The 16,890-nt window shown below is 56.9% G+C and overlaps 1 protein-coding gene and 1 long non-coding RNA gene across 3 annotated transcripts in view; one reads left to right on the forward strand and one right to left on the reverse strand.

Annotated features, from left to right (window-relative positions):
• Positions 1 to 8,820: 8,820 nt before the first annotated feature.
• DLX3 (distal-less homeobox 3) lies at positions 8,821 to 14,029 on the reverse strand. 2 transcript variants are annotated; one of them, XR_004478559.2, is made up of 4 exons: positions 13,466 to 14,029; positions 12,235 to 12,425; positions 9,440 to 10,663; positions 8,821 to 9,106 (listed from the first exon to the last, which is right to left on the reverse strand). XR_004478559.2 is itself a non-coding variant. In XM_004282631.3 (3 exons), exons 1-3 carry the CDS (start codon positions 13,788 to 13,790, stop codon positions 10,316 to 10,318), a joined length of 864 nt encoding a protein of 287 aa, XP_004282679.1. In that variant the 5' UTR covers positions 13,791 to 14,029; the 3' UTR covers positions 8,821 to 10,315. The 2 variants fall into 2 exon arrangements, 1 of the variants encoding a protein (XP_004282679.1); XM_004282631.3 differs by having other exon boundaries at positions 8,821 to 10,663.
• Positions 12,508 to 16,890, forward strand: part of LOC125962204 (uncharacterized) — a 42,417-nt gene continuing 38,034 nt past the window's right edge. Inside the window, exon 1 of the long non-coding RNA XR_007473723.1 lies at positions 12,508 to 13,349. This is a non-coding gene — a long non-coding RNA (uncharacterized LOC125962204). The remainder of the gene's footprint in view (positions 13,350 to 16,890) is intronic.

Here is a 16,890-nt window from a genome sequence, read left to right on the forward strand (position 1 = left end):
GGGAGCAGGGCACTGGCCTCCCCTCTCCAACTGGGGGGCTCTCCCCTCGGCGGTTCCTTTCTCTGCCTGACCACCCCTTCCCCAAGCCTGATGCTCCCACTCTCTTTGGGGTGGAGGGCCTCAGTGCGTGGGGCGGGCAGAGGACTAAGTGTGAGTGGGGGCCTGGGATCCTTGCCCAGGTCCCATCCCTCCCACTTCCCACCATGCCTGCCACAGAACCACCAGACCACTCCTCTCAGGCTGGCCCCAGGAGCTGCTTTTTCTGCCCCTGCAAGCTGGGGCCTGCTGCAAACTCCTCCTCCCAGCCCTGGAGCCACCGGGAATTCTTTGCTCCAACAGATTCTGGGGGAAGCCAGACTGTGGGAGGCTGCTGACATGCCTCTGCTGGGCTCCTGTCACATTCCCCAAGCCCAGGGGGATCAGCTGGATCCACCAATGCAGGCTTCTTCCACCCCTGGTGACGTCCTCAGGTCCTCTTACCTCCTTCTCCAAAGCCTGAATCTGCCCTGGGACCATCCCTGGCTTCAACTCCCTCCCACTCCCAGCCCCTTGGCAGCCCCATCCAAACAATAAGAATTATTCCCCCAGCCCCTTGGAAAGTAAAATGTGTCTCCTCGTCCCGAGAAACTTCATGGAGTCTCTGGAATGCAGACGCACAGCTGAGAGGCCTTGGGCAAGTCCCTTTACCTTTCAGGATCTTTATTTCCTCACTGTGCAGTGGGGATAATGATCAGAATGATATCTCAGAAGGTCATGGAGGGGCTTCCCTGGTGGCACAGTGGTTGAGAGTCCGCCTGCTGATGCGGGGGACACGGGTTCGTGCCCCGGTCCCACATGCCACGGAGCAGCTGGGCCCCTGAGCCATGGCCACCGAGCCTGCGCGTCCAGAGCCTGTGCTCCGCAACAGGAGAGGCCACAACAGTGAGAGGCCCGCGTACCGCAAAAAAAAAAAAAAAATCTTCCTGCCAATGCGAGGGACACAGGTTCGAGCCCTGGTCCAGGAAGATCCCACGTGCTGCAGAGCAACTAAGCTCATGCGCCACAACTACTGAAGCCCGCGTGCCTAGAGCCCGTGCTCTGCAACACAGACAAGACACCGCAATGAGAAGCACACACACTGCAACGAAGATAGCCCCTGCTCACGGCAACGAGCAAAAGCCCGCGTGCAGTGACAAAGACCCAACGCAGACAAAAATAAATAAATTTATTAAAAAAAAAAAAGGAAGAAGGTCATGGAGACAGGGAGAGTGCACTCTTGGTGCACTGTGAAATACACCAGGTATGCCAGCGGATCACCAGGTATGCCAGGGGATATGGTGACCTATTCCTTTGCCCCAGTTCCCCCATCTGCCTAAATCCTCCTCTGTCCCACCAACTTACCACATAACGGTGAAGAGTATAGCCATCCCCAGGAACACGCACACAAGAAAAAAATGAAAGCCAGAGGCCTTTGTTCAAGTCCAACTCTATGACCACGGTCAAGTTCCTTCCCCCTCCCCTATTTCTTTGTTCTAATTGAGGTAACATCGGTTTATAACATTATATAATTTGGGGACGTTTCCTAACCTCTCTGTACCTCACCTTCCTCATGTGGGAAATGAAGATAGTAATTAATAGCATGTGCTTCTTAGGGTGGTGAGAACTAAATGAGTTAAAACAACAAAAAGCACTATAACACAGTCAGGATTCAGCAAGGATTAGTTGTTAGTATTATCTCTGACTGCCAAGCGAGAAAAACCTTCTCTGTCCCTGAGATGTCTTGTGCAGATATCCCTGTTCCTCTGTTGGTCTCCACCTGTGAGCAGAACCCTAGTCTGTCTTCCCCAAACACCCCACAGCGAGAGGGGTGGGCTGGACAGAAGCTGTTTTGTGAAGAGGGGAGGATGTTGTGCAGGACACTGGCTGAAGGGTGAGGACTTCTGACTGTGCTTCCAGGACAGCCCTCTGAGCAGCCCAGGTGAGAAGGTGCCTGAAGAGGTGAGATCATCCCGTACCAGAGTTAATGCAGAGGCAAGTGAAGTTCCCGACTTCTTCATTCATGAAAGATTACCTCTGCTATAACCCCAGAATCCCTCCTGCTAGACAAAAAATCAGAGAAAAAGCAAAAGCAGAGAAAAAACAAAAGATTTCTTTTTAATGATATTTGATTGTATACGTAGAAAACTCAAGACACCTTAGGGGGGAAAGATCTTCCAGAAGTAAGAAAATTTCCGTATAGTGGCTGGATACAAGATAGATATAGGATGCTGTTCACTAGTCTTACAATAAATGAGGGGAAATATTCCTGTTACAGTGGAAACACAAATGAACGAACCACTGCAAATATGTAGATGTGGAGAAGCAGCTCTTTAGCTGATTAGTAACTGAAAGATACAGGCGTACCTCGGAGATATCGCGGGTTCAGTTCTAGTCCACCACAATCAAAATGAATGTTGCGATCAAGTGAGTCACACACATTTTTGGTTTCCCTGTGCATAGAAGAGTTAGGTTTACACTGCACTATAGTTGTTCACACTATACTGTAGTCTATTAAGTGTGCAATAGCATTATGTCTAAAAAAAAAACGTACCTTAATTTAAAAATAATGTTTTTGGAAAAATAGTGCTGATAAACTTGCTCAACTCGGGGTTGCCACGACCTTCAATTTGTTAAAAAAAAGACGGCAATATCTGTGAAGTGCGATAAAACAAGGTACGCCTGTGTTAAACCCTGCCCTCTTCCCTTCTGCTGGTGCTAAGGCCCAGCACAGGGGTCTGTCCTGGGTGGCTGTCCTTCCATTACATCTGAAGCATGTGGCAGACTTAGGCTGGAATCAAGAAAGGACTTTCGCAGTAGAGGGAGGAATTCTATATGAGACTCCCCCTCCTTAGGAGGAAGGGTCAACTTTGGGCCCATTGAGGGCACCTAGAACTCGCAAGGTCAACTGAGGAGTGTCCTAACTGCATAAAAGCTGGTTTCATCTAGAACCGACAGTATAGTTTATTGAGCTCCATCACTGGGCCAAGCTTTGTGTTAAGCCCTTTATATGTGTTATTTAATTTCCTCAGAAATCCTGAAAGATACATATGATTAGCTCCATTTTATAGATGAGGAAAGTGAGCCTCAGAGAGGGCAAATGACTTACCTGAGGACACACAGTGAATGAGCGTCAAAGTCAGGGTTAGAGCTCAGAAGTATTCATACGTGTGCCTGGGTGTTTGCACATGTGTGTCCTACTTTATGACACCCTGGTGTCTCCAAGGGCACAGGGCAGATCTGGGAACAGGAGGGAAAGCTGAGCCTGGCCCCGTCTCTGCTTCCTCTCCATTTCAGTCTTAGAGGCCATGGGGTGGTGAGAGGCCCGCAGGCCAGGGATTCAGAAGGCTAGACTGGAGGACTGTAGGGGAAACTACTGAACCTCTTGAACCGCAGTTAACTCACCTGGGAAGTGGGATAATAATGGCACTGCCCTTGCCAGGCAGTTGAGACGGTGCCTGTAAGAGCACCTGGCTTGGGGCTTGGTGCACAGTATGTGCTCCGTTAGCATCTTCACTGCTCAGATCTTGGGAGGATCTGAGACTGCACTTGGGAGACTTCCCTTCCTTACCAGCCAGCCTCCTGCTTCCTCTGGCCTCCTGCTTTCCTCAGCTTTCCCCCTGACCCTCCCTTAGCTGAGGGCATGTCACGCCCCCTCCCCCATTGGTGATTCCTGAGCTCAGGGCAGGCCTGACTGGCCCCAGGGGTGGGCATGGGACAATGCCACACGCGTTGCATGATGTGGCCAGACGCCCTCAGTGCGCAGGGAAGGACACGCTGCTGCTGCTGCTTCTGCCACTGCCATTTACCAGGTGCAAGATGAACTGCCCAGAGTGGGGGGATACCCCCTCCCCCGCCCCACCTAATCCTCCAAGGTGCGGCGTCTCTGGTCCCTGCCTACTCAGCAGACATTGCCAGTCCTGCCCCCATTTGCTCCAGGAGACAACCCAGGAATTGGGGCCTTGAGGCCCCGCCCCGTCTCAGTCCCCTCCCCAGCTTTGCCTCCTACCAAGGTGTCTATCCCAGCTGCCCTGGGTCCCTAAGTCACTCATTCTCTCAGACAGCCCACCTCGGGGCTCAACAGGCCAATTCCACACTCTCTCCTCTGCCAGGAGGTCTCCTAAATTCACTGCCCCTCCTTTGCTGTGTGACCTTGGGCAAGTAACACAGTCGCTCTGCGGCCACTTCCCGAAGAGATGATGCCTCGTGAGGGTGCAGTCACTGTCAGTTCCTTCAGTCGCTCAGAAGCAGAGATTGGTGATGGGGTGCCAGGTGCTCCTCTCCTTGTCTTGGTTGACCCCCAACAGCAGTTATCATTCCCCCCTCAGCCCCACACTCCCTCATCTGATGGGAGTGGGAGGGATTGTGTGAGGGGTCCCAAGAGCTCTTTTCACTTACTCATCTGGGCAGTTGATGTCCACTGAGTATCTTGCTCTCCAGTCAGCGCTACGCGCATGGGGTGGACACACCAAAGCCCCTGCCCTCATGCTTGATGTCCCAGTTCAAACCCTGCCCAGCTCTGCCCCCAGGGACCTTGGTATAAAAGACTTCCCCAGGCCCCTTGCTCTGCAGCCCAGCAACCCTCCCCAGGGTGAACAAAAATTCTCCACGTGGTCCATGCCCAGTGCTATAAGCGGGGGACGAGACAGTAAAGGTGAGACACAGGCTCTGCCTCCACAGAGCTAGGACTGGGGGCCTGGGAAGAATCACTCGGCTAGCAGTGACCAGCACGGCTGAGCGACAAAGGAGAAAGCCAGGGGCTGGCGGCCCGGGCTGGAGGTCCAAGAAGGCTTCCCTGAGGAACTGACTTCTGGGGCTGGGGACTGGGCCCCTGAAAAGAGCTGGAGGCTGGCCTTCCTGACTCCCTGGCTCCAGCCTTCTCTGCCATCCCCCCAACCTGTTCCCTCTGGCCCAAGCCCCACCAGGGCCCCCATAAACATCGTCCTCCCACCCGCCTTCCCTGGGGCCAAGGAAACTCATCTCCAAGCACTTTTTGGCTTCTAAGCCTCCCAGCCTCAGGCTGCTGGGTGGTTGGTAAACAGCTTGTTAAGGTGATTAACGCTGCAATTAAAGCTGGAAAAACCGAGGCCAGGGTGCTGGCTGAAGGCTCTCCCTTCCCCTCCCCCTCCTGTTATCCCCCTGCCCTCCTCTTCCATCCCCGCTGGGCTTAGTTGATGCTACTCAGCCTGACTTGGCAAACCAAAGCCCTCCCCTAGGCTGGGAGGCTGCACATCAAGTGTCCGGTTGGCCTCAGCTGCCCAGAATCCCTTCCCTGCGGAGGTTGGGGGCTCTGCTGGCCCGGGGAGTAAGTGGTAGTGATGGTGTGTTGCTCAGGCGGGTGGTGTGCAGAGGCTGATTTGGGGCGAGGTCTCTAAGATCCACTAGTGCCTAGGACCCCTTAAAGGGAGGGGCCTCAAGGACAGGGGTAGAGACCATCCTTCTCGTCCACTTCCACAAGTGAGAAGGGCAGGGGCCGTCTCCTTCCAGTAGAGGGGCAGGAGTTTCCTTTCTCCAGGCTCTCAGAGTCAGGGTGGCTCCCAGCAGGTCTGAGGGGCTGGGAAGTGGCAGACCCTGAGCCTTGCATCCGGGGAAGGTTTTAAGGACCCACTGGGTCCATGCCTCCCCTCCCTTCAGCATCAGCTCTAGCCAACCCGTGAGGGCCCTCGAGGTTCCTGCTCTCAGGCTCGCCCACAAGCCTTCCTCTGCACCCCGTGAGTCCTAGGAGAGGAGTTATTCTGCAGGTGGGGTCTCCAGGGAGTATGTTCGCAGACCCCCATCTCTGCCTGTCATGCTGCCATCCTTCTTTCGAGGCATAATTCAAATCCCACCTCCCCCGTGAAGGCTTTCTACGTTTCCTTCCCACCCACCACCGCCTGCCCCTGCCCTTTCCTCTGACAACCCATCCAGTCCCTCTGACTGCGTCAGGTTTGCCCAGCTGGGGGCCTGTCCAGGGTGGGCCCTGCTTCTGGCCATGGAGCTCGTAGCCCAGGTCTGTGCCTCCCTTCCCCAGGCTTCAGTCATCCGTGGTACCAGCTCCTAGAACAGTGCGTGGAACAGGGCAGGTGCTCAATAAATGTTGGTTGAATCCTTTTTGGAGCGCACCTAGAGATCGGTGGATCGACCAGTGTGGTAAGTGCAGCCAGGGGCCCGGGTCTGAATCAGGCACATTGAGGGTGGGATGGGGCAGGAGGCTGGGTGGGCAGTAAACCCCATCTGCACTGTCACCATGGTCAACAGCAACTTTGATACCCCGAGCAGTACGCACCATGTGCTGGGTGCCTTGGGAAACGTTTTACACATATTATCCATTTAGTCCTTGAGACAACTACCTGCCAGGCAGGTAGCACTATTCTTAGGTTACAGATGAGAAAACTGAGGCTTAGAAAGGTTAAGTGACTTGCCCAAGATCACACAGTCAGGAAAGCAGTGGAGGCAGGACTGACTCCAGGTCAGCTGACTCCAGCGTGCACATTCCTGACTACAGCGTTAAGCTTTTCCAAGCATCAGCCCTGGGGAAGAAGCCCAGCCCCTCCCGCCTCCACTTCTCCCAGGGAAGAACTCAGGGAGGAGGCCTGGAGGGTTGGGGTGGGCACAGCTGCCCAGCTCTCTGACACTCTGCCCTGGCGTCTTAGTAACCTGAGCTGCAGAAAAGCCCATGAAGAGCACGCATTCTCCAGACAGACCAGGGTTCAAATCCCAGCATTGCCATGGATTAGGTATGTGAACTTGACAGAGATTGGACCTCTCTGAGCCTCAGCTTCCCCATCTGAAAATTGAACACTATACCACCCCCCTCCCTGGCTGTTGCGAGGATAACATGCAAAGTGCCTGGCGTAGAGTAGGAGTTTAGCAAATCCAGCCCTTATTAAGGTTTGGAGAACAGTGATCCTCAGGGCAGACTAGGGTTCCCTCGCCCCCCCTTCTTCCCTGAAGGTTGTCACGAGGCAACGGGTGTAGTCAAGAAGCACCTGGCAGAAGATGGGCTCAGCTACCCCACCTAGGCACTCTGCCAGGTCCCCCACCCAAGTCCCTGTCCTCGTGGCTCTCCTACCCACCAGGGCTGTGAAGAGGGCCACCTGCCTGGCCTGGAGGTGAGGAGAGGAGGAAGGGGAGGTGAGGGGCGGGGCTGACCCTGAGGGAGGTCACCCGGGCAGTTAATCCAGCCTGACAGAGCAGGGATGAGCAGGGAGGAATTAGGGAGCTTACAACATCCTTTCATCCCGCAGCAGCCCGCCCGCCAGCCTGCCCGCCCAGCCTCCCTCCTTCCTTCCTCTCTCTTTCTGCCCTTTTTTTTCCCTCTCCCTCCCTTTGCTGGCAGCCCAGTCCTAATAAAATGCAGTGTCTCCAGTAAGTCTGCCCGGCTGCCGCCTCGCTGCTCCTGCCTGCACGCAGCCCTCAACCCAAACTGCTCAGCTCAGCCCCGCCTGGCAGCTGCCACTTAACCCTTGCCAGCCTGGCTGGTGTCCGTGGGCTGGAGGCCCTCCTCCCTTCCACCACCCTCGGGCGTGGTGGGAGGGGAGGCGAGGCGTATTTTCTGAGAGGCAGAGGGTGAGGTGAGGGCTGGAGGGCCCCCACGTTCTGGAGCCCTGCTGTTCCACAAGGCCCTTCTGTCTTCTGCCTTCTCAGCCTTATTCTGCCTTGTGCCTCACCGTAGCCACAGAGGCCAAAAGGGTCGGGATTGTTGTTCCCATTTGACAGATGAGGAAACTGAGATTCTGACAGAGAGGTTCCAGGCGAAGCTGGGTCACCTGGGCTGCTGGGTGGTGTTGCTGACTCCATCCTAGACTTTTTCCAGTACAGGGGCTGCCTATACCTGTGTGTGTGCACGGGATACTCGGGTGACTTGAGCGAGGTGTGTGTGCACCTGTGTACCCCTTGGAATGTACGATTTGTATATTTATGTGATGCTACCATGTCTCAGGTGTGCGTTTGGGTCTGTGTACTGGCCTCAGAGGGCAACACGTTTGCCTGAGGTGGGAGTCCGTGTATGTGCGATGGTAGAGAGATGCATTTCTTGGTACGTGTGTGTATAAGCGAGAGAGGTGGCTTCACAAACGTGTGCGTGCATTCACGCTGTCTCCCATCTGTGCCAAGACGTTTGTTCACACACACACCCCTCCGTTCCTCCTGCCACCTCCAGCTCTCCGTCCCCAGAGTCTGGCAGCTGGAAGAGGAGGGTGGCGGCACTGCTGGCCCAGGCCGGCAGCCGCAGCAGCAAGAGGGCTCTGAGTCAGGGCCCGAGCACTCCCAGGGAAGGTCAACATGGAGACCCCTTGTCTGTTTCCATGGTCCAGCCTGGATCCCAGTGGCCTGGGGTCCCTGCCAGCTGTGGGACCAGTGGCGTTCCCCCTGCCTGAGGCCTCACCCTCACCCCCAGCTGAAAGGGATAGACAGGAGGGTGAGGGGCCAGGGCATGGAGGCAGGCGGTTTACACGCATGTGCAAGCGTGTCTGCGTGTGAGCCCAAGATCACAGAGCAGCCCTGAGATGACCCGGTGGCAGTGGCGGAGGGCTGCTGGCTGGCAGGGGACGCCAAGCCACAAGCAGCGTGGAGTCAGGCGGGCCCAGGGCTGGGAGCCTCCACTCCCCAGACCGTGGGGGCAGCCATGGGGTCAGAAGTACCTACTACCCGGCGCCAGGCCCAGCCCAGTCCTCGAGCCCAGAGCCCCGGCACTAGGTCCCCAGGGCTCTGACTCCCCCAGGAGACCCTGGAGGCTCTGAGGGCTTTCCCCACCAGACACCTTCCCCAACTCCCGGCCCTCCGCCAAGAGCTGCCTGCCTCTAGCCTCCAGTTCAAAGAGCTCAGTGGTTATTTTCTTCTTTTTTATTAATGTTATATATAAAGATGGGTCCAATAAGAAAGCAGAAATGAGAAGGCTGGGAGGGGGTGGGACTTGGCTTCGTTCCTCTACCCCTGGGGTGGGACTCTTCGAGATCCGTCTCTCCTCTCGCCTGCGCCTCCCACAAACCCAAATCCAGCCGGAGCCCACATCTGTTTCTCTCAGCTCGCGACGCACAGGCAGGTACATCCAGGAGGAAAGGGCCACATAAATAGGAAACCACAGTAGGGAGGAGGCTGCTTCTCTCTGTTGCTTTAAAAAAAAATACATACTATATATATATATATATAGCTACAGTCTTCTACTTCTCCTTTTCTTCGATGTTCGACCACATCAGGGGTGGAGGAAAGTTAGCTCTGGGGGGCGTCTGGGCCAGGAAGGGGCAGTGCCACTGACCCTTCAGACAGCCACCCCCTCACCCCTAAAGGCACCGAGTTATAACCCTTCCCATGTGCCCCGTGCACCTCACCCGACATTCTCCGTCTTGGTGGGAATTATCCGTTTCCAAGACCACCGGAAAGGGGGTGTTTTGGGGTTTGTCTTGCCTTGGAGATTTGGGGTTTGGCGCCAAAACTGCCAACTTACTGGAGGAGAGGAATAGGTGGGGTGCGGGCGAGCAGAGGCACCCACGCAGGGGAGATTGGTCCTATCTGTTAACAATGCCCTTTGTCTTCCTGTTTTTCAACAGCTTTTGAAACCAAAGTTGTGCAAAGTCCTGTACATGGAAGAAGAATTGGGTCCTCGGGAAGGATGCCTGGGACCCACCCCTCCCCTCCGACCAAAGCGGGGGAGGGGAGGTGCTCCTTGAGTTCTCTCTAAAGCCACAAATATTAAAAGCTTCCCTTACTTGGGGGCTTTTCTTTGGTTTAACCCTCAAACCCTAAATGAGGGCTAAAAGTTCAGGGCGGGGCTCGTTGAGGTCCCCACCCTGAGTCCCAGTCTCAAGGTTCAATGTCTTTTTGGCAGAGGGAATGCTCAGTTAAGGGGCAGCCCAGGTCCCCATGGCAGGAACTCAGGCCTGGCAGGTCCCAGAATCCACAGTGCCTGGTGCCCCAGCCCAGGCCTGACCTGAAGACGCTCCGCGGTGTCCCCAGTGCCCAAGGAATCCAGTCTAGGGACTCGGTACTAAGTTTTAGAATCTGGAAGGTGATGAGCCATTTAAAGCCAATCCAGGCTCTTGGAGCAGAAGGGAAACAGCTGTCCCAGCTGCAGTGAAGTTCCCAAACATCTGGAGGGGCACCCCAGTGTCTAGGCAGGGGAAGGGAAATTCAGGGGGCATCCTTGGTCCATGCAAATTTCATCTGGAAGCTCTTGGGTCCCTGGAGGAAGGGGCAAGGGAAGGGGGAGAAGGGGTGTCCTTTCCCCTGTGCTCCTCCATGATTCCTGAGTGTCGGCTAGGACGGAGGCGCCTTCTGCTTGGTCCTGGGGTTCCTTCGTGAGAGGTTCAGGCCAGGTGGGTGCTCAGTACACAGCCCCAGGGTTGGGCGGGGGCCCGGGGGAGGCATGGTGCAGGGCGGCTGGTTGAGGTGGCGGCTGCTGTAAGTGGGGTCCACTCAGGTTCTGTGCATGGTACCAGGAGTTGGTGGGGTCGTCCAGGTAGCTGGGGGAAGCACTGTACGGGAGCGGCGGGGGCAGCTGGCTGCGGGCGGGGGCTGGAGTCGAGTGGGAAGAGGTGTCCCAGAGGGCGGGTGACGGTGGTGAGTTGCAGGCCATGGAATCACTGTTATTGGGGCTGTGCTCCAGGGGCGCCTCCCCGTTCTTGTACAGCTTCTTGAATTTGGAGCGGCGGTTCTGGAACCAGATTTTCACCTGCCCCAGAGAAGAAAGGAGGAGCTAGTTAGCCTCGCAGAACGCTGAGTGAAAACCCATCAGGGAACCCAGCCTAGAGAGGGCAAGGCCAGCACCCACCGTCACACGAGATCCAGGCAAAACCCAGGCACCCGAACCCCCAGGCCAGCATCTTTTTTCTGTCGGGGACAGAACTTCGGCCAGGAACTACTGACTGTCTAGGTCCAAAGCATGTGACCTTGGGGAAGTTACTTAACCTCTCTGGTTCTTGCTTTCCTCATCTACAAAATGGGGCTGATGGCAGCACTATTACCTACGTCCTAGGGTTATGATGATGCTCAAATAAGTTAAGACAAATAACGAACTCAGAACAGCCAGCCATCCTACTGACGTAGTAAAGCACTGAAGAAAAGGCAGCCCAGGTGGGAGATGGGCGGTTTGTGGTATTTTGTTCACATTGGAAACCCAGAAGCAGAGGTGCACAGATACACAGAGACAAATGCACACCCACATAAGCATCTCCACGCGCGGCAACGTACGCACTCACAGCTTCACACACGAGACACCAGGCTATAAAGATACACACACGCACAGATACAGCCAGATAAACACCCTGCAGAGGTGAGCACCCACGTTCACACACTCAGGAGCCCTCCAGGGCTGGCTAATGGGGGCGACCTGGGGACTCGGGAGCAGGTGAGCCATGATTCCCCAGATTTCCCTTGGGGTTTCTCCCCCTCCCCCTGCTGCTCTCCACCCCATGACTGGTACAAACAATGAATCAGCTCCTCACCGGGTGACCCAGATTCCCGGCGGACCAGGCCCCACGCAGCCGCAACCCAGGCCCGTGTGTCAACACCTGTAGGGAGCCAGGCGTCCGCCACTCCTCCCCTGAGCAGTGACAGGCTGCTGGGGGCTTTAGGGACAGACTGGGGGTGGGGGAGTCCCACCTCTGAGCTCCTGTCCGCCTTTGTGGGGAATCTCTGTTCTTGGCTCCGGGCACACACAAAGGGGTGGAGCACTGGGTGCCGAGCAGGAATGCAGTCTTTTGATACAAGCACACATTTTTGTACATGCACTCACCCCCGTGCCCAGTCAAGTACATCTGCCTTGCCATCTATAAGCACAGTGACCCGTGAAAGGTCTCACTCCTTAAGTGTGTTTTCCCACGTGTACACAGATCCATTAGCCTGTGTGCAAATATATACATGAATACATGTATACGTACACCTCTTACACACACATGCCCAGCCTGGGGGGAGACACGGTGTAGACTCCTATCAGTAACCAACCCTGTGAGTGACCCACACTGTTGGGGGCCTGTGGGAGCTGTCAGTTCTGGGGTGCAGGGAGGACATCTCTCCTTGTGAGAGACTCAGTGGCACAGGTTCACAAATCTGCACGCCTGCACACGTGCTAATGCACAAACTTCAACAGAGGCTGAGATCCGGGGGCCCCTCCACCCACAGGCAAGGGTTTCAAGGCCCTGCGGGGAACTTAAGAGGCCATCTAGGCTCAGCAGCGCCTGGGGAGTCCCGGGGTCCCGCGGGGCCCCGCCGAGTCCTCGCGGCCCTCGACCGCCCACCACTGACCTGCGTCTGCGTGAGGCCCAGCTGCGCGGCCAGCTCGGCGCGCTCGGGCAGCGCCAGGTACTGGGCCTTTTGGAAGCGGCGCTGCAGGGCGGCCAGCTGGTAGCTGGAGTAGATCGTGCGCGGCTTTCGGACCTTCTTGGGCTTCCCGTTCACCATGCGCACCTCGGCTTCCGGTTCCTCCTTCACGGACACTGAGGGCAACGCACGGGTCAGTGGGCGGCTCAGCCTCGGCCTGCGACCCCGGGGCCCTCATGGGCCCCGCGGGACACCCCACCCTCCGGCCCACCTACTCACCCCGGGACTTCCCGGCTGCTCGCTCCGCCGCCGGCGCCCCGGGTGGGAGCTGCGGCCACAGTGCCGGGCCGGCGGCCGCCCGCGACGCGGCGCTCCCCCGCTCCCAGCTCCGCGCCTCCAGAGCGCGGTCCCGGCGCCAAGCTACCACCGGACGCGCACGGCCGCCGCCTCGCTCTCCGCAGCTCCCGCCACCGTCTGCCCGCCGCCCTGTCACCCGCACCACGCTGTCGGTCGCTTCTCTCCCTCCTTCCCTTCCGTCCTCCCTTCCTTTATTGTTCTTTAAACTTTTTATTTTAGAATAGTTTTAGATTTTCAGAAAAGTTGCAGACACATCAGACTCCCTTCTTCTTTCCTTCCTTCGCCCTTTCCTCTGTTCCTTTCTTGTGTCCTTTCTCTCACTTTGTCTCTCCACTTTTACGCCGACTCCACTTTTCTCTTTTTCAGTTTCTCCACTCTCCGCTGCTGCTTCCTTCCCTGTTCCGGTAATTCTGAGGGGTCTCTCTCCGTGTCCCCCTCACCTTTCTCCCTCCCCCCCCCAGCCCAGATCCAAAGCGGGGTCGCAGAGCTTCCAGCGCCCGCTGCCTACCCGCCAGCCCTCTACAGCCCGATGGAGGACCGCCTGCTGAAGTGCCCGGAGAGCACCTGGAGCAGGAGGTTCTCTGACATCACAGCCCCTGCGTCCTCGCCTCGCTCACCCGGATCCTCACCCAGGACCACGGCGCCGCACACGCACCACGCCCCGAAGGCGCGCAGTCTCGGGACTGGAAGGTCGTCTGTCCCCTCTGGGGGTCATCTAGCCCACCTTCTCTAACTTCGGACAGGTACATTTCTTACCCGGGGCGCCTCCCTAGATTTCCGCTCCAATTCCTCGCCTTTCTCTCGCTCGCTCGGGAACCTCCCCGTGTCCCCCACTCTCCCGCGACCCTGTGGTCCTCACCTGGGTCCTGCGCGGGCAGTGGCTGTTCCCGGTAGGCTCCGTATTGCCGGTAGGAGGTTCCGTAGGTATACTCGGACTTGGGCGAATACGCGCCCGTGCCTGCAAGCCCGTTGAGGTTGAACTGGTGGTGGTAGGTGTAGGGGTTCACGGTCTGGCCATAGGGCTGGCCCGAGTAGTAGTCGTGCTGGGGAGCGCTGTAGTAGCCCAGGTCAGTGACGGAAGACTCCGGCAGGGTGGGCGAGTCCTTGGAACCCGCATGGCAGCTGAGCGAGCTGGAGATATCGGTGAGGATGCTGCTGAGCTTGCGATCGAAGGAGCCACTCATCCTGGCGGGCGCCGCGCCACCCCCCGGGCTGGCCTCGGCCGGAGCGCCGGAACCGGCAGGAGCGCGGGGGAGGCGGAGGAGACGAGGCGGGGGTGCGTGTCCGGAGGGCAAGGGGAGGGCCCGGCAGCGTCTCTGGGGAGGGTCGGCCGAGGGGCGCTTAGACCATCGCCGGGCTTCCGGCGGTCGCGGCGCGCTTCTCGTAGCGTCCCAAGCCACAGTCAAATGCTACCAGCTCCGCCCGGCCAGCCGGTTATAGACTCAATAGTGGAGTCGCAGAGGGAGGCCCCAGCGCTCTGATTGGCTGCAAGTCTTGCCTTCCAGGCAAAACATGCTCTTGAGCTCTTTCGTTCCTCTCTCTCTCTCTCTCTCTCTCTCTCATTCTTTGTTGTTACCCAACACACACACACACACACACACACACACACTCACACAGACCCCTCTGTTCCTCCTCCTGTGGGTCCCTCCCTCAGCCCAGATAAACCCCCAGTGTCTCTGAAGGAAAGAGTGGGAGGAGGGTGTCTATCTGTAGAGTCCCCAGGATCCTTCAGTCTGTCTGTCTCTCTGGCTGTGGGTGGAAGGTGGGCTCAGGTGCGACAGAGAAGGAGGGGAAGTTGCCTATTGGGTGTTTGTGGAGGGAGGTGGTCCAAGGTGTGTGTGTGGGGGGAAATGACAGGCAGATAAACACGCCCAAAGTAGAAGCCCCCAGAGCTCCTGATAATGTTCTAATTTCTTTTAAAATCAGAAGAAAGGAGAACTTTTTAGGTTGAAGAAAATGGTTGAGTGTATATTATTTATTGTCTTTACAGCAATGCAGTCATAAAGTATAAATCAAAATATATATATTCTTAATGGAGGAAGGGGCCCATCAGGCAAAAGTGCCCTGGGCCTATGAAAGTCATCACTGGGTCCAGGGAGGGTCCTGTTGGAGAGGGCCTGGTAGGCAGGTGTGTGGGTGAGGGGCTTATAGAGAGGGTGGAGGTGCACAGCCTGTGTGTGGCGATGTTAAAGTTATCTCCAAAACTTTCAGAGATGGCCTAGGCTTGCTGGAGGGAACAGGGAACCTGGGGTCCCCATGAGGATGGGCAGGACACAGGCTGGATATCTGTGTGCTTCGGTAAGTTTGGGGGCAGATTCTGTGTATCTGGGACAGCACCGGGGGAGTGTGGGCCTTTTTAGAGGTCAGGGGTAGGGGATGCGTGTACTTGAGGTGTGTGACGGGAGGATTTCAAGTGTTCCGCAGTAGGTACAGAGTTCATTTACATGCAGAGAATGTACGTGAGTGCAGGAGTGTGAGTGTGAGAAAGTGTACCAGTGTATATGGGGGGGGCTGTAAGCAGTGTGAGTGGAGGACCATGGGATGGGGTGTCTGTGTGTGAATGTGTAGTTGTAAACCTATGTACATAGAACTCAGCACCTTCCCGATCTCTGGTAGTTGGGAACCATGATGCTCCACTGAACCCCCTCCCCACAAGAAAGCTCTGAAGAAGAGGCTCTGCTCCCCGGGGACCCCCACCTCCCAGTTCTGTCTAGCCCACAAGGCCAGGCCTCTAGGGCATCCAAATGGTTCCCAACGCTTTAGCGCATTTATCCATTCCACTCTCAATTCTGTTTCTCCGCCTTTCTTGGTGGGGGGAGGGGGAGCTCCTCCAAATATCATTTCCTTGCTGCATATAACGTTCACGCAGGGCTCCCCGTCAATTCTTCTCCTGTCCCCTTTCCCTGCCTGGACGGCTGACGCGTCCCAGGGACACGCAGTGCCAGCGCTCCACCTTCTGGTCAGTCCTGGCCTCTGCGGCCTCCCCAAGTCTCGCCCAGCCCCGAGGAAGGGTCTCCTTCATAGACTCTGTCCGGTAGAGAAGCGTGCAGGGGGCTCTGTGCCCCTTGCCAAAGTCAGACCGCCAGGGCGGGCTGCCAGGGTTCTAAGGGCTTTGATAGCTGCCGTTGGCTGAGACAGAGGGCCACAGTCCGCGGGCCGAGGGGCAGGAGTGCCCGCCAGGTCCAGGTGGCTCCGGGGAGGTGTGGGAAAGGTGGGGGCGGGGGGCGGGCTAGGGGAGAGCTATCTGTCTATCTCCGCGTCCCCCCAGCGCCTATCGCCCGCCGCTCCGAGCCCGTGGCGGGACGAGTTACCACCCGCTCTGGATGCCCTCTGTTCTGTTGCCAAGAGGGCGCCTAGAGAGCCCGCGGCGCTGGGGGCAGGAAGGGCACTGGGCAGGCCGGCTCCCCCTCCCAGGATGAGAGCGGGGGAGGCGGGCAGGGCCTGCTTTGGACCTCCCAGCTCTCCAAAGCGTCGGATAAGCCCCTTCGCGGGGGCTCATTCATTCATCCATCCATCAACTGAGACAGAGAAGGGCCAGGTAATTCAGAGAAAGCAGAGAGTCGATCTTCCTCACACGGTTCTCACAAAGGCCTCACTCCCTTCCCTCCTCACTGCCGCTCCTGAGTAAAGTGAAAGAGCACTGGGCTGGGAGTCCGGAATCCTGGAATCATGAAAGGGTGGTGGTGACGGTGGGTTATGTTAGGATAATTTCTATGCTGCATTCTGCTCTGAAAGTCCAAGAGTTCTAGAAGTGGATTAAAACTGCAGCATTAGGGACTTAAGCGAGCAATTAAACAATTGGTAATGTGAGGTTAGTATCTGGTGCCCCATTGCCTTCTGTGCTCCAGGACACCAGGGACTGCATCTGTCCAGTTCACTACTACCTTCCAGTTACATAGGGCAGGTCCTGGCACACACAACCTCAGTGCTCAGTAGATGTTTGTTGAATGAATAACTGAGACCCCCTAATACTGGAGAGGGGCTGAATCATCTTGGCTGGGTATGCTTGTGGGGTTAGGAAAAGGGGCAGCATGGAGCAGGCACCGGCGTCAAGCTGTCCCACTCTAGCGCAGAAGCAGCTTCCCAGATGGGGCCATATGGCCCCAAAGGGGCCTGTCAGACCAGCAGGACTGAAGCCACCAGCCACTGGGCTGGCACCTGCCAGCCCAGGGTGACGAGGTTGCCAGAGGATACAGTGGGACCAGTGCCACCCACTGCACCTCGCCCGAGCCAACAAGATGAGCAGGTGTCAGCCTGGCCAGAGTCCTGCCCCTGGTGGAGGGG

Source organism: Orcinus orca, chromosome 19 (genome assembly GCF_937001465.1).
Source record: "Orcinus orca chromosome 19, mOrcOrc1.1, whole genome shotgun sequence".
In the NCBI taxonomy this organism is placed as follows: domain Eukaryota; kingdom Metazoa; phylum Chordata; class Mammalia; order Artiodactyla; family Delphinidae; genus Orcinus; species Orcinus orca.

Coding starts and splice junctions, on each gene's coding strand:
- DLX3 (XM_004282631.3), bottom strand. CDS start 13,790: ATGAGTGGCTCCTTCGATCGCAAGCTCAGCAGCATCCTCACCGATATC. Junction 12,426..13,465: donor ACTGCCCGCGCAGGACCCAG/GTGAGGACCACA, acceptor CGTTGCCCTCAG/TGTCCGTGAAGGAGGAACCG. Junction 10,664..12,234: donor TGGGCCTCACGCAGACGCAG/GTCAGTGGTGGG, acceptor TCTCTGGGGCAG/GTGAAAATCTGGTTCCAGAA.